Raw genomic sequence first — 16,943 nt, 5'->3', positions numbered from 1 at the left:
ATCATAAAAACAAAATTAAAGTTGATATTTTTTCAAGTGTAATTATTGATCAAAAGGCAATTACCAAGATCTAAAAATAAGAAAAAAAATCAACAATCACTATTAGTGTTCCACAAGGACACATCCCATAAGTGGGGTGTGTGCTCCCCAAGTTTCCACACCTAGGACAGGGGGATACCTGGGGAAACATTTCCTCGCATTTTGTTTTTGGGGAAACTAGGGTTGATGCAAGGAGAAACATTTCCCCAATGTGGGGGACATGTTTCCCCAAAAGGGGTGCTTGTCGTCGTCCCCCCTAAATTTTGCTTGAAAACAATAATCTCTATGTTGGGAAGCCTAACATTCAACCCTATGGCCCTAATAATGCTATGTACTTAATGGTAATATTAAATTCTTAAAGTTAAAGGATGAAAACAAAAGATAAATGATCATTTAAACTTTTAACATTATCATTAATTGACTTAGGATGTTTGAGAGTTTTTTTGATCTTATTGGATTTCATATGGAAAAGGTATAATTTTCAATCCCACGCAAAATCCAACAGACTTCATAGTTTTTAAGATTTGTGGGATTGCAACTTTTCCATTGGATTATGTTGTGTGTGCAGATATAGAGCTAGCATTTAATTAAGAACACCAAGCCCTCTATGTACTTCGATGTTGGTGGCATTGATTATTGAACTCCTCTAGCATGACCCCAATAGAAATGTGCATATCACTCGAGACAAATCTTGACCTAACATATAAGTTATTTATATCTTATTTTAATTCTTAGAGGATGATATCGATAATGAGGATTCCAATATATGCAATGATTTTGATGATATGTAGGTATTTGATATAGCATGAATTCTTTTGCACTACAAAGGCCATCTACAATCTTTGTTGATGTATTTTTTACTCAAATATGAACTGCAATCATTGTGATTTTGTTGTAACACCCTTGCCATATATAACTTTGCATATTTGTGTATAATTGATTGGATTCATATGGAGGCACATGAATATTTACATATTTGATTTTCGAAGTTTGAATATTTATGTAACTTTTGGTCGAACAATATTTTGGTCCAATTTCTTTCCAAGTTCCCAATTTTAGAGTCAATCAATTTGATCACCAATCAGGTTCTGATAACAATGGTTCATTGTCTAATGTTCATTTGTAGTTTTAACTTCTGAAACTTGACTCTATATACTGATGATCATAGACCAAGTCTTTGATTCGTCATTTTTTACTACATTTTAGTTTGAGTAATTTCAATTTATTATTCGAGTCTTCAGAGTTTCATATCTATTATTTTGTTTAGTACTAATCAAAATCTAGAATATGATAAATTTAAATCAATGGATTAAATATTTTACTACATCGATTCCATTACTGAATTTCAATCATATATATATTCATTCCCCATCCCAAAAGCTTGGTGGAACATTGATCATGACACAAACAAGTCAGCGGAAAACATTGTAATTTAAGTTCATCCTAAAGACCTTCATTTAGGATACTTGGGATAAATAAGTAGTCTTTCTAATTTACAAATGTAGCGGGCATCTGTTAGTGTCAATAATCCCTTTGAGATATTAAAGCGTCTTATTTTTAAATTAGAATACTTCATACTGTTCTATTGACAATGGCTTCAACCGGGTATGAACTTTGAAAAACGTTAGCGAAGAAACATGAAATCTAATCCATGTGAAAATAATGCACAGTGATAACTCGCATTTTCAATATATGTTAGTAACATTAAGTAAATAAGAGACTCCAATACTTGCAATATTTTACCCTCCAGCTCTGCCTTCAATTTAATAGCAGAATGTTCCCAATGACATATAAAACAGATACAACAATAGATTGTTTACTAGTTCCATGTTACAAAAGAATCATAATTTCACAATATAAATGCAGTGTCCCAGGAATTGGTTATGAATACAAGAATGGATTTGCCTCTCGATAGCACTTCGGCTACACCATTCTCTAGCACGTGAACAATTACGACTCCAGAACTGCTCATGATAAACACGTTCTGGGTCTGCAAAACACCCCCGAAGATTGTCATTCAGTTCATTTGTCTTACATGTAAAGCAAGATGTGCAGGAAGCACATATACTGAGTAGGGTACATGATAGCTAAATATCAAGAGGAGAATTAGCAAAGTTAACATTCTTCGCCTGATCATGCTTATCTGTTACCATCACCACCCATCTGATCTGTTGCAAAGGCGAACTCACAAGCTAAACAAAGATGGTCACTGCCCCATTTCTGCATAATATATGTGCCAATAATTAAAAACTGGAAATAGACAAGCAGGCAAACTATTAAATGCGAACATGACAATTCTGATTTTGTCAAAAGTCATTAGGTTCAGTTTCCAAATCCAAAGAAATATAGAGCTGATATCTTTCTTCTGAACAGGAATAAGGTGATATTTCCTACGCCATGATCCCACCTGATTCACCATGTACAGCTTGCTTGATGGAGAAAATGACATACATACATACATACATATATATATATATATATATATATATATATTGGTTGAATGGAGGTAAATTATCCCAAAGGACACACCCTTTCATGAACTGGGCCGACTTGGTGCCCCAAAAAATAATTTTTGTTTTAATTCTTTTTTAAGTTGACTTGGAGACCTCTTTGGCATGCAGGAATACCTCTTGATGCTACAAAAATCAACACTCCCTTTTAGTGAGGGAGGTATTCTCCTTAGCTACAAATAGATTTCCCCTTAGCTAAAATTTCGCATTCCTTAAAAAAGGTTCATGAGCTTGCTATCTTGATGTAGTGTCTCTCACTCACAGGCACGTCTATAGATCACTCCATCCTAGAGTAGGCAATGTGACTCCTCACATGTATGTCTATAGATCACTCCATCCTAGAGTAGGCAATGTGAGTATCCTGGTTATTTACTCATGGCCAAATCAGCATGACCCAGCCAAAGCCCTTTATGGCTTCTCAAGTAAATGTATCAATCTCCTCTGGTCAAATCAGCATGATCCAGCTAAGGTCCTTTATAGAGACGCAATAAGATTGTTTCCCTATTTTACTGACACTGCCTGAAAAAGAGTCATTTTGGTGTGCAGTTTATAGTTCTAGTAAAAGGATGCATTCATGAATAAGTGCAACAATACCAAACATTGAAAGAAAAAAAAATTAAAGACAGCAAAAAATCAAGAAAGGAAAACATATCATATCCTGTGGGCAACAATTTAATGCTTTCTTGTCAATTTGTCATGGACTTTCCTCCCAAATCAATATCCCAAAAGCACAGAAGAAAAATCCAGAAAGAAAAATAGGATAAACACTTGTTACAGCTCAATCTAATAGCATTCAGATGACATACTTCAGATGGAAGACAATTTGTCTGTCGCAACACATCAAGAGGCAGTGTATCGAGAACTCTTAATGGGATAAGCCCTTCCGAGTGCCTGACCAAAATATACATTTTATATTAGTAAAATGCAAAATACTGAAATTGAAAAGGAGAATTAACGAGTGTGCACCATAGGAGAAAACTAAAACACATACCAGATATAGTCAACGGTACCCAGGAACTTGGAATGATATGACGTGGCCAGAGGTTCACCTGAGCCATCTCTAATCCAAGCACTCCCCTGTTCAAGCTCAAACATTAGACAATAACATGCATGAATTTAATCTGCCATATCACTTTCCACCATCAAATTGTTACTGAAGGAAAGAACACAGGGTCAGATATATACTAACAGGAACACATGCATATGCACTGAAAAGCTTCAGTGGGTGTTTTAGCCTTGTACATTCTAAACTACCACTTGCATTCTTCAACTCATCATCCTCCCACCTGTATCTGAAGTATTAACCTTGATAAGATTTACAAAATTGTAGAATCCAACTGAACGATGGTAAAGGAAAATAGATATCATATACTGGTAGAAATTAAGCAATAACTGGATAGCCCATAATATTTCAAGAAACAGCAAGACAATATTCATCATCTAGAAGCTTTAATTTGTATACAACTTCGGTTCATACAATCCAATACCAGCCACACTGAAAAAAATGGCTTCAAGGTTCATTCAATATAATATCATGTTGTACAATGAAACAAAATGCAGTTTGAGATAGTATACCAGAAATGATTATTACCTGTTTCGCTTATATGTTGTCATTTTTGGGATACCTGAGTCAGAACCAGGCACACTTTCAACCTGACCAGAAATCCGTCTTCGGTCATGTTCCAGAAGGTCCAACTGAGACAGAAATGAATTAGTAAGAGAAGCATGCTAACTTGTGGTGTAGAATGATGGCTCTAGCACAGATAGCATTAATTTAAAGCTCACCTCAGAAGAGACCAGAAACTTATAAAGTGTGCTCTGCACACAAAATGGGAAAGGATGTTCGTAACAACAATTTGGTTAGATTCCTGGTGACAGCTAGAGAAAAGTAAAAGGCTAAACATCAGACATTCCATTCACAGAAGATTCAAACGTGGGAAAAAACACCTGAGGAGTGCTGTTAAAGTCACCGGCAATAACAACAGCTGCGTTGCCCCATTTCTCAGAAAGCGCATGTGCTTCTTGCAAAAGAACCCGAACCTGCAACAACCATATTCCAACGTAAATGAGATGTGACTTACTAAAGAAAGTTAAATGATTCCACCAAAAATAACTACTATTGTCTGCCTTCGATCTGTCCATATACATGTCCATGTACATGGATTTCTATCTCTAATTTTGTAGACATAGTTATAATGTGATCTATAACATTTGAGTTTCTATATTCGTATTCAGATCCAAATTAAAGATTTACAACCACCCGAGGTCACTGTCTGCTGGCTAACTTACTCTCCCTTCAGGAGTAGCTTTGCATGCAATCACTTCTTTGATGTTCAAATTATCATGTTTATATATCATGCAAAAGACATACCTACGAGGAATCTCACATGAGCAAGGTACCCTGGATTAACAACATTATTCTCTGTAGTAAAGGCCATTCAAGATTTCACAAATTGGTGAGCTTTCATATAGGTTTGACACCATGCTTCTTGAAATCACCAATTCGACCTCTAAAGAGATCACTGCAAATAGTACCCATATTGTCTCCAAGGATGATGGTTTTTGTCATTGATATACCATGTAAGGGTGAATATATAAAAATGGCAGACTGCGATACATATCAACAACAAAATACATAATCAATGAAACTCTAAGTGGCCTCTAGAGTCCAAAAACAATGCTACAAGTTACTGGGCCACTGACCTACTACAAACCACTGATCAACATGATCACTCATCAAACTCATCAGTGTTTCACCACTACTAGAAATGGGATCATCAAAAAGAGCTACATCATTAGCTCAAAGTCTTTAGATTCGGATTCCTCAACCTTATAATATGGTAGAAATTGAAAAAACTTAACATGTCTAACCAATGATTTTGGTTTGAGTGAAGGGTTCATCTCCTCAAACTTATAATATGGTAGAAAAAGCTTAGCATGCCTAACCAATTATTTTTCTTTGAGCGAAAGGTACATTTTTGTCAAGGACATGGCAGAGGAGTTCAACAAAAAATACCACCAACATTAGAGTTCAATAATCAATACCACCAACATCAAAAAAGTTAAACAATCAACACAACCAACATCAATGTACATAAAGGACTTCCTTCTTTTGATTAAATGTCAATCCCATACCCTCATACATTATAAAATCAAATGAAAACATTGCAATCCCCCAAATCCCGAAATCTTAAAAACTGTTAAATCTACTAGATTTTGAGTGGGATCTAAAATTCTACTTTCTCATTATGAAATCCAATGAGGTTGGAACCACTCTGAAACATCCCGAAACAATTAATGGTAATGTTCAAGTTTTAATTTAAGAATTTAACATTACCATTGATTGTTAGCATTGCTAGGGTTGAGTTAGGTTTTTCGTTTAGGTTTAGGGTTTACGAGAGGGGGGGGGGGGATGATTTTATAGCCAATGGCTGCTTGGGAGTGGAAGCGGGAGCGGGAGCAGGAGAGGGCGCGAGAGCGGGAACAGGGGCGGAAGCAAGAACGGGGAGTGACATTTTCAAAAGCTCCCAGGTCGGGAGTGATTTCGAGAGCAAATTTTATATAATATATATTTTTATATATTTTAATGCATATATGTCAACAAAAGCATGTATAATGATGAATTAGTGATAAAAAAACATAAAAACATGGATTAAACCATATAATATTGATGCATATATGTCAACAAAAGCATGTAGAATGATGAATTAGTGATAAAAAACATAAAAACATGGATTAAACCATATAACATCATTCATCTAGTAGTTATAATCTTCATCAACCATAGCTCTGCAAATTACAAGTTCTCATTTATATAAAATGTAAGGGTGCACATAACCAAAATAGCATCGAGTGCAATCCATCTCTGAACCGAAAATAAATCAACAAATAGGCTCTAGATGGCCCTCTAACATCCAAAAAAATCATGCTACAACAAATACCTACATCTCATCAAAATCATTGCCTATCTTGGGATCTTTGTCATTAATATCACCCTCTAAACTTTAACATAAGATAGAATAAATGTACCATGTCAAGTCGAGATTTTGTTTGAGTGATGGGAAAAATTTTAGTAGGGTCATGATAGAGGAATTCAACAACCAATGTACTAACATCAAGGTACATTGAGGGCTTGGTGCTCCTGATTAAATATGAGTTCCATACCCTAGCACATGACAAAATCTAATGGAAACATTGCAATCCCCCCAATCCTGAAATCCTGAAAAACTAATAAGACTACAGGATTTCGAGTGAGATCTAAAATTTTACTTTCTCCCTATGAAATCCAAGAAGGTCGGAACCACTCTCAAACATCTTGAGTCATTTCATAGTAATGTTAAAAATTTAAGTAAAAGGATGAAGATGAAAGATAAAGGAAAATGTCACTTCTACCTTATGAATTTAACATTACCATGAATTGCATATCAAAAGTAGGGCCATGGGCTTGAATATTGGGCTACCCCACTCAAATATTGGGCTTTGAACAAAAACTTGCGTTTGGAACTTCTTTACGAAAAAAAATTGCAATAAAAGCTAGGGAGCGAATTTTTGTTTGTGGGGTGCACTCCCGGAATTCGTTCCCTCCCAAGTCACTCCCACTCAATGCGCACTTCACGAGCAAATTAGAGGGGGTGAGGGGGGCGCTCCCCCACAACCCTGTTTATAGCCAATGGGGGTTGTTTTTGGAGGAAAACAACCCCTGGTTTCCCCCGAAATCACCTGAACAACCACTATCAAGGGTCACGGACTCCCCCCATGCATGTGAGATCTAATCAGGCCAGTTAAGGTTTGAAACGTTCAGTTAAGGCCAGTTTGTACAAATTAGGTACCAAACCATCTAACTACCCCATGCATGTAAGATCTAACTCGGCTAGTTAGGGTTGGAACTAGCGGAATAGGGACGGTTTGTACCAAATCAACTAGTTTGATACATAACTAATACAAACCGGTCATCCAACCTGGTTTTATCTACCAGTTCATTACCGACCGTCAGTTTGACCAATTCCTAATTCAGACCAACCAGTTTTTAAACTGTGGTCATTAGTGGCAAGTTCAAACCAAGCATCTCGTAACTATAGCGAAATAAGAAAAAATAAAAATAACAACCACCCCAGATAGCAAAGTTACCGGTTAAAAGAGACATGGGAGGTATGTACACCGAAAAGGTGTGGGAAAATAAAGCTTGCCATTTTTTGCACATAAAAATATGAGAAGGTATGTAAATAGAGCATTCAAAAAACTAGAGAATAGAGTTTATAATCATTATAGACATATATTTCAAATTCAATTTTAGGTTTCGATAGTCATCAAATTCGAATATCAAGACAAATCCAAAGTCTTAATTTCCCTACAAATTCAATACATTAGAGCAATAAATTATTTTATAGCTCTTCTATGACAATAGGAAAACACCTCACTCTTAACCCAAAGCTCTTACAAAAATGACTAATTTTTTATGTTAAAAATTCGAAACACTTACTTTAACAAATGTTGAGATCCTCTGAAACTTAGAAAAGTGACTCGCTCAAAACATATCATTATCACCAAGAGATTCCTTTGTTGAAAAGTTCAAAAGTAGTCCGAATAATTCTAGGAAAAGAGCCAATGTCACCTCACTTGATTCCTTTCACTTTAGGTTGGTGCTTTACCAACCATAGCAAGAATTCCATAAGTAATAGAAGGTCCAATTATGGAAATTATTACCCACCCAAGTGGGTATCCCCTAGAAGAAAACCTTTCACTTTAGGTTGGTGCTTTACCAACCATAGGGAGGATTCCATAAGTAATTGAAGGTTCAATTTTGGTACTTATTATCCACCCAAGTGGGTATCCCCTAGGAGAAAACTTTTCTCCTACTTGTTCAACTTGTCAATGAGCAGCCCTATGATGATCTAAAGATAGCTATCTCTTATAGCCCTCTAACCATGCTTTGATCAATTCTTTTTGACATTTAGCTTACTTCTTGAAGGAAGGTCTATCATCTACCATAAGATACTTTAACCATTTCTCTAATCATGTGCTTTAATTTAATGCTAAGGGCATTACAGTATGGATCACCAGTTGAGTTGAATGATTAGCAACTATTGCTTGTATTCTTGATCCCACACTTCAACTTGGTGGTTATCCCTTACCCCTAGTCTAGTTTGACCTTCCTTGAGGCCTTTCTTTCCAATGTAACACAATGTAACTCAAATCAAGTCTAGTGTGCTAGAAGATATCATTAAGTAAAAAAACACACGACAATACACAAGAACTTGAAAGAAAAGGCCTTAACCCTATTACCACACAATCTACCAGGGCGCTAAGGAGGGAAACATATGGGACAACTGCTAGACTAAGTGACGACAATGGGACAATGATCCACTGTAACCACAATCAATGTCCCCTACTCTTTACAGACTTTCAACGATGGGAGGAGTCCCGGTAGGAAGGAAATCACTTGGGATGAATACATCAATGATTAGGTATAGTGTGATTCCACAAAGCCCATTCAAGGAGAGACACCACAACGACTCAATGCTTCAAAGAAGCTAAAACGGTCTCCAAGAAAAGCCTTAGAACGAAGAGATCAAGACTTAGGGTTAGAGATATGTGATAACAATGGGTACTCCTAAGATCAAGACTCTAAGTGATGAGGTAGGACCTCTTAAGGAAGCTCTATGTGATGCTTTGACACTTCAAGAGGCTTTCACTCTCATTAAAAAGCCTAGGAAGAATTCGCACAAGACCTAGGTTTTGTGAGTTAGTGTGGTTAAAGGTACTCTTGAGGTCAAGGCAAGAAGAAGAAAGGGTTTCTTGTGATATACTCCAACGAATACTAAGTTCATACAAACCTCAAAAAAGTCCCCAAACCAAGGAGATACAAGCTAGATTTTTCCCTTCTAGGGCATAAGATTTTATGGATGGATAACCATCAGAAAACTACCAAACTTGGAGGACCTCTAGACAAGACCTTATGGAAGAATCTTGTGCTCACGAAATCCACAATTTCACTCTCTAGGGGATTTCTCTTGATGCCCTAGTCTAGCTGTCCAAGAGGAAGGGGACCGAAATTTAAGGAGAAAAAAATATGGAAGAAAGAGAGAGTGATCACCAAACAGCTTGGGTTAGTGCCTTCTTCCTTGGGATAATGGAACCCTAGATGCTATAGATTGGCCAAATTTGTTTTCAAGGAGGTTAAAAGTTGGTGCCCTAACTACCAACCTTCAACAATTACCTACTATTAGAATATGGAGTTTCATGAAGAAAAATAACATTTCATCACTAGGAACATTCATTTCATGTTATACCATGAGTAACATATGCAAGAGCCAACCAAATAGCTTTCAAAAATTTCTTCAACAAAATTAGGGCACAAGAGCATTTACTTTAGTTGCAGCAATTACATACATTAGACAATTTCAAAGAAAGTTTTCATCAACAAGAGAACTTACAAGATAGTCATGCAATATATCCATCCATATTCAAGAAGTAGCTCTAAGACAAGATCAAAAATCAGCTCCAAATATCAAAGCACATACAAGATACTCCAAAAATTCTCCAAAGAAAAAGTGTGAATTAGCCAAAGAGGCTGAAAATCCCAGGTGTGAATGAACCTAAGTTCTATTTATATGAGTCTTCCTAAGTCGAATTAGCCTATTAGCCCCCAAAATATTAAAATAATGGGCAAGAAAGATGCCTTGGTCACAACCCAACCAAGTAGCTTTTTCAAATTATAAATTAGCCATCCAAATGCTAGCTGAGTTGATGACATCATTCTGATGTAGGGCGTTGGAGAGCCACATTGAGTCCTCTAGGTGCCAAGATGAGAGAGAGGGCTCCATAAATCACCAATTCGGGGATGGCCCCTAATTCTCCATGCAAGTCATCATGTGGGGCCCCAAAGTGGGTTTGGGGCATAAATGTTGCTCTCAAGGGTCTCTTGTTGATAGAATAGCATGTATAATGCTCCAAATAAGGGCTTTGATGATGGTGTCTGTGCTCCCATGTCTTAAGGGTGAGACAAACCTCCTTTGGGCCTCAGATTAGTTGCCACTCCATAATGGTACGCCAATTGGGCACATTGGTCCAAGTGCATCATCTCATGAATAATGTGGGGCAATAAACAAATTATTGAAGGTGCTAAGGGTGCCCATGGTGTGAAATGAAGCTTTGCACACAACGCATCCCCTGTGATGTCAATGTGATCCTCTGGTGGACTTGGGCCTCAATTAAGTTGCCCAACCCATGATGAAACCACTTTCCTATTACATATAATGTCCAATGCCCCTCCTCACCTTTAGGTACAATAATTTACTAGTGCATCTAAGTGAAACAAGCTTGTTATTCAAGGGCACAGTGAGATTTCATATGGGGTTTCCCTTCCAAATTTGGGGCTTTGAGTTCAAAATAGTGTTACCTCCCTAGGTAAGAGTGGTTAATAAACGACCCTATTAGGCGTTCCCAGCCCCTAAGGGGAAAGACAAGTCCAAGGTACATCCTTCAATTGATAGGGGTCATGTGAATAACAATGAGATGGATGGCGATAGAAGGGTCTCAAGGCCAATAGCCATGGGTACAAGGGTGGAAATGATGAGGAATGTCTACCTATGGGCATACAGATATAAAAGGGAGAAATTGTGGATACATGAGTTACCTTGGCCTTTGTTTCTCCACCATTCTTCTTTTTTCATTTTCCTTTTCTTGATTTTTTCTTTGTATTACTGCTCAAGGCTCCAAGAAATGAGAGCATGTCGTGTACGATGTAAAAAGTTATTACCCCCTTAAGGTGGGGCAATTCATCACCCACTAGGGGTTGAGAAGTGCATGGGTTCCTTAATGATGTGGGGCCACTCATGGGCCCTAGGAACTAAGGTGATGGCCATAATGATATTGGGTAGAGCTCATGTCTGTCTTTTGCCCATGTGCTATTTTAATGTCCCAACCATATTTTGCATTTTACAATATTATTTTCTTTTGTTTCTTCCTTGTAGCCATGATATGCTTTTACCTGCATCAACCACCAGGGCAACATTTCCAAGTCCGACATAGACATGTGGGCAAGGGGAGGGGGTGTATCGGTGCCTTGTGGACCCAAAGAGGGAAGATGATGAAATAGGGCCTGTAATGTGCGGAGGGGAGTGAAAAATGTGAAACGGGAAAATGGAACGCACTACCAAAATCGGGGTTTCCCAAGTAGTGCCCTTCCCAAAGCCATGGGCCAATAGGGGAGATCCCACGGGACTAGGGTTGAGGATTAACCCCCCATTTGAGTGAACAAAAGCCCAGTCAAAGCCCTTCTTTCTTCCAATTCACCCAATAATCCATGCCCAAAATGCCCAATGAAAAACAAGAATAAGCACCCAATTGCATAATGAAAAACATACCTTCTGGGTTGGATTTCCCACCTTCGAACATATGCTCTTAACAAAGGGGCGAATGGACATATGACTGATTCAAGGAGCATAGATAATATGGCACAATATATCAGCTACATCGTTGGCTGTCACGATTTGTTGGTTGTCGACTAAACAGATATCTAGGAGAGAAATTCTCCTATGGGTTCACCCACTTTTGGTAGGTAACATTTGGCTCCAACTGGGACATGAACACTATGTAGAGTGGACAAAATCTAGAAACTTAGTGCAAAGTCTCACTAAGTGACCTAAACAAAGTGCACAATGGGAGTGTTATGACTATCACCTTAGTAACTACTCCCCTCATTCTCCTGATGGGGACAATCCAGCCCAAGGGAGGCTTCCCTCGTACATCTTAGGGATCAAAGAACCCAACCAACTTAAGCTAAGTGCCCCTAACTGTTCTACAATGATTTTCCACCAAGGAATAAAGATAGGAATTTAGGGTTTGATATGGATTTGAGTAGTTTATAGATTTGAGTTCAAAAGTCCCTATGGCTCCCATAGGGGTTTGGGTCAACCAATAGAGGCTCAAGTTAGATTCCCAAACATAGAATCAAGAAATTAGATTGGTTATCATAAACTAGCTTAAAAAATTAGAAATTGCAGCAATATAACAGTTTATGACAGCAACATATTTAGCCCCAAAAGACTATGATAATAAACTGTAAATTGAGGGTCAAGAATATGAGTAAACAAGAGAATAAATTACAACGATAGTCTATGGTTAGAAAAGTATATAACAGCACTTAAACCCTAGACGTCAACATTAATTAATGGCTAGAAAATACACTGAAAATGACACTTGCTTTTTGAATGTATGCCAAACCATGCCTAACCCTAGGACAATAAATGCTGAAAATAAATTATTTTGTTGTTATTTACCCAAACACAAGAAAAAAATATTTTACAGGTATAATTGATTGCCACAAGAGAGATAAGACTAGAGCCTTCCTCAATCTAGGGCTCAAGGACTCTAGGAACAAAAAACTTGAAGATATTGGAATAGAAACAAGACTCAAGAGAAAACTAGGATATGTATGCTCACTTACCCTAGGGTTTTGAATCACGACTCTCAATTTACACAAATGAATTCAAAGAAAAGGTCCACTTGTTATTTCCTCAAAGACTTGGAAGAAAAGCATGTTTAACAAGGAACATGAAGCAAAATACTATGCCCACGTGCTTAATACAATATTTCATCCATCCAAGAAAATACTAACCAAGATAAAGAAGGAAACTTACTAGCTTATCATGCATTCATCCAAGACATCACCATAAATCATCCATGAAAAGAGATCAAATCCACATCAACAACGTCCCCAAGAAATTAACTCAGATGGTGCTCAATAGCAAACTAGATAAACAGAGAAGCAGTCCTTATGATATGTCTCCAAGTGCACAATGATTCCAAGTTAGAAGAAGACTCCACTATTTATAGTAGGGTGACCAACCATTTTTTCTCACTTAGGTTAATAATTCAGTAAAAGACCCTAAAATGACATTAATCCATGATACAAGGTAGATAGGTCATAAATCCAACCCCCATAATTTTCTCAAAGATGAAAATACAACATTTAAACAAGAAAAATGCCCTCAAAAAGGCCACACATGTGAGTGTAGAGGACTTCAAAAGATGATGTCATTTCCCAAAGACATGACTCTCCTAAAAAAGTGCAACAATCATCAAAGTGACATGTCTCTTAGTCAAAGAGTCACGTCTAATCATCAAAAGATGCCTCCTCAAACACAAAATCATTTCTCCAAGCTCTACATCAAGGACAAGGTAACATATCATCTCCAAGAGGCAACGTCCTAGCTCAAGCATGCAACATCCAAGGTGACGAAGGCTAAGAATGGTCACCAAACATATGCCAAGTCATCATCAAACCTAACACTTCTCATCAAGTGTCCAACACCCAACAATGAAATGTGGGTGTCATCACCAACATCCTCCAAAGCGCCATGTACAAGTATGGCACCATCAAGCACAACTCAAGAAATAACTTAAGATCAATCCATCATGTATAAAAGAGTCAATCGAACATAAGAAAGTGAACAAGATTCAATGCATAAGCCACATAAGTAGATCACATTAGGTATCTTCTTCAAACCTCGCACTTGGTTATGACCTTACACAAATTGTCAAATTTAGCTATAGGAGGGTTATCAACTTACCCTATTAGGCACTTCCAAGCTCTAGGAGGAGGAATATTTCCTAGATTAACCCTTCAATTGACAAGTGAGTGTGATGTGATATGGTCATGGGTTGGACTTCATAAGCAGTGTCAAAATCTTATACTAGGTTATATAATACCTTCATCCATGAGCACCTTTGTGGAGGGAGTGCTTGCATTACTTAAGTTTCCCTTTCCTTTGCACAACTTTTTCCACCCTTTACTTAGCCTTCTACTTTGATTTGATAAGCTTGTCTTGCAAGCGTCAAGATTTTTTATTTGAAAACCCCTTTTTAATAAATGAGTACTTCATTATTCATAGGGATTTGGGATGTTTATTAAGTCCATGATACGCATGGAACTACGGTGTTGGCCTCACATGAGGGGATAGAGCTCAAGTTATATTTCCTTTTAATCATAATCCATCCCTTGATCCATCCCTTGCCAACTTTTTGCATTTTGACATTTCACACATGCTTTTACTTCATTCTGGTGGGCATTCCCAATCCCCTCTTTTCATAGGATGAGAAAAGCAAGGAACTAGTATGGGCAATTAAAAACAACCAAATCAAAAGATATGAGAAAGGTGAAAGATAATGCATGGTAAATTTTAAGTATAGAAGGAAATGGAAACACTATTGCAATCTAGGCTTCCCATTCTGACCTATATCATATGTCATCCATCTCGGTGCTTTCAAAGTGGAAAAATTGGAGGAACCAGCTCACAAGGTCATTTTTACCGATTGGTCCTAGTTTTGAAAATTGGGGTTTTAAACATCCTAGAGATAGTTCAAGGAATCAAATGATGTTTTTTGGGGTCCAAAAACTCTAGCTTGCACCAAATTTCTTGACATTATTCTACACACAAATGCCTTTCCACCATGGTTCGAGAGGATGCCACATCAAACCAAATTACTCATGTAAAAGGGGCTAGCCACGTGGGGACTATGGAGAAGACTCTGGAACAATCAAAGTTGTAACTATAGTTGAGAGTTAAAGGAGTCAAACTTGACCCCTAGTTGGTTATTGAGCAATGTTATAATCGGGCCACTAGGAGGAAAACGGGTTATATCCATTTCGATTATATCTTGCTCCATAGTAGAATAGAACAACTTGGGAGTGGGAGTGAGATTGCATAACAGAGGGGGTGTTGAAATTTCCACGCACCTCAGGTCTAGTCTATGCCCTAGCTAGGAACACAAACATGCTAGAGATGCCCAACCAAAAGAAACTTTGCACAACGGAATATAATAGCAGAGAAATCAACAAAGTACACAAGAATTATGGCCCAAACATGTTCCTTATCAATCCGTCAATAAGAAATCATAGAGCTCTCGTACTAGAGATCATGGCCCTTTACAATACTTGTACAAATGCCAAATATAATTCAAAATACAAGTCTATCCTTTGACTGATACAACTAGGGTTGAGGCCTTATCCTTTAGGCTCTCATCTACCCATAAAAATAAAATAATATACAATTGTACTTGCTTGTTGTTTGTGTCCTTGGAAACCAACCCTTTCAGTCCTCTTTTCTCCATAGGATTTGCTCCTTTAGATCTCTATCTAGCTTTCTTGTAGCCTTAGCCAACTTTCTTAGGCCTATGACTACCTTCCTAGCCTCCTGCCAATCCTTTGTCCCACTTGTTTAGCTTCATAGTCAACTTTTTAAGCCTTGGCTTATCCTTTAGCGCATACTTCTTATTGTCCCCTATTATAGGCCTCAACCTACCCTAAGCAGGCTTTCGAGCTACTACAACAACTCTAATTTGCCTCCACTTCAACTTGTCCTATTACAGCAACCTCTGTCCTAACTGCAACTCACCTTTAGGGAGCCCTTTATCCACTCAGTCTGACCTATTTAGACTCTATCCAGCCTCAGGTGCCCTACTTCAAGCCTACGGTTGGTCTCTATCTATCTATGGCCTTGACAAAACACAATTCAACCCTCTTCTAAAAATCAGACCTCATCATTAACCCAACAATTTCACAAGCCAGCCCTTTCTTTAATCACAGAAACCTCAACCTCCTCTAGGATAGTCCACTCGACCTTCTTCAAATAGACTTCTTCAACAAAACTCCTAACTCGGCCTCTTCTTGGTAGCTACAGCTCCTCTAGGGTTCTCTTCCTTGAACAAGTGTTATACCCCCCACCTTTGAACAAGTGTTATACCTCCCACCTTATGTCTAGCTCATCCTTTGGCTTATATTTATATGTTGTCCATAAGTCACTTGCGGAACCCCTTGGTACATTAGGGGTGTTTCCAAATAAACCTTAACAATTAATTAGAATATAATACTACTTTCCTTGGGTTCTAAGCCCACTCCTTTGCGTCAAAACCCCAAACCTGGGTACTTTGCCCACAAAGTCATTTTTTTGTGGGTTTTCTCCTCACAAGCCTAGCACCCAAGCCTTGTACGAGTACCTCCCGAAGCTACCCAATTTCAACACTCCCACTTAGTGAGAGAGGTACTTCCATTCCTCGGAAGTAACTCTTCTTCACATACTAGAACATAATCCCCTTTCATGACTACTCTCCAAAAATCATCATATGCTTCATCACCCATCGTAGAAGCATAACCTGCAATATGAACAACACTCTTCTTGGAAGTGTCCCTGCCACTAGAAGCCTCATGCCTCTTCTTTCTCTGATAGGCATTTAAGAGATTCCATGGTTCCTACTTGTCGAATATCGAAGTCTCCTTTCATCCTTCTGTCGATGTGCTCTTCTTGGGTTGCAAACACTTCCTCTGAATCTACAAACTCCCTCTGGAACTCGACTCCCTCTAAGTCTCAGACACCTTTTTTCCTTGGCCAATAG

General features: G+C 37.9%; 1 protein-coding gene across 1 annotated transcript in view; it reads right to left on the bottom strand.

The window, feature by feature from the left end:
• Window positions 1–2,060: 2,060 nt before the first annotated feature.
• Window positions 2,061–16,943, bottom strand: part of LOC149224330 (carbon catabolite repressor protein 4 homolog 5-like) — a 206,324-nt gene continuing 191,441 nt past the window's right edge. Inside the window, exons 9-15 of the mRNA XM_089386097.1 lie at window positions 4,497–4,589; window positions 4,335–4,367; window positions 4,141–4,244; window positions 3,739–3,841; window positions 3,541–3,626; window positions 3,356–3,440; window positions 2,061–2,259 (exon numbers count right to left, since the gene is read on the bottom strand). Coding sequence (XP_089242223.1) covers window positions 2,179–2,259; window positions 3,356–3,440; window positions 3,541–3,626; window positions 3,739–3,841; window positions 4,141–4,244; window positions 4,335–4,367; window positions 4,497–4,589 — 585 coding nt within the window. The 3' untranslated portion in view covers window positions 2,061–2,178. The remainder of the gene's footprint in view (window positions 2,260–3,355; window positions 3,441–3,540; window positions 3,627–3,738; window positions 3,842–4,140; window positions 4,245–4,334; window positions 4,368–4,496; window positions 4,590–16,943) is intronic.

The sequence above is a fragment of the Pinus tabuliformis genome, chromosome Q (assembly GCF_031772625.1).
Source record: "Pinus tabuliformis cultivar Carrire ecotype Pingquan chromosome Q, CPIR1, whole genome shotgun sequence".
Lineage (NCBI taxonomy): Eukaryota > Viridiplantae > Streptophyta > Pinopsida > Pinales > Pinaceae > Pinus > Pinus tabuliformis.
The sequence above is the reverse complement of the archived record's forward strand: the minus strand, read 5'-3'. Positions and strand labels throughout refer to the sequence as shown.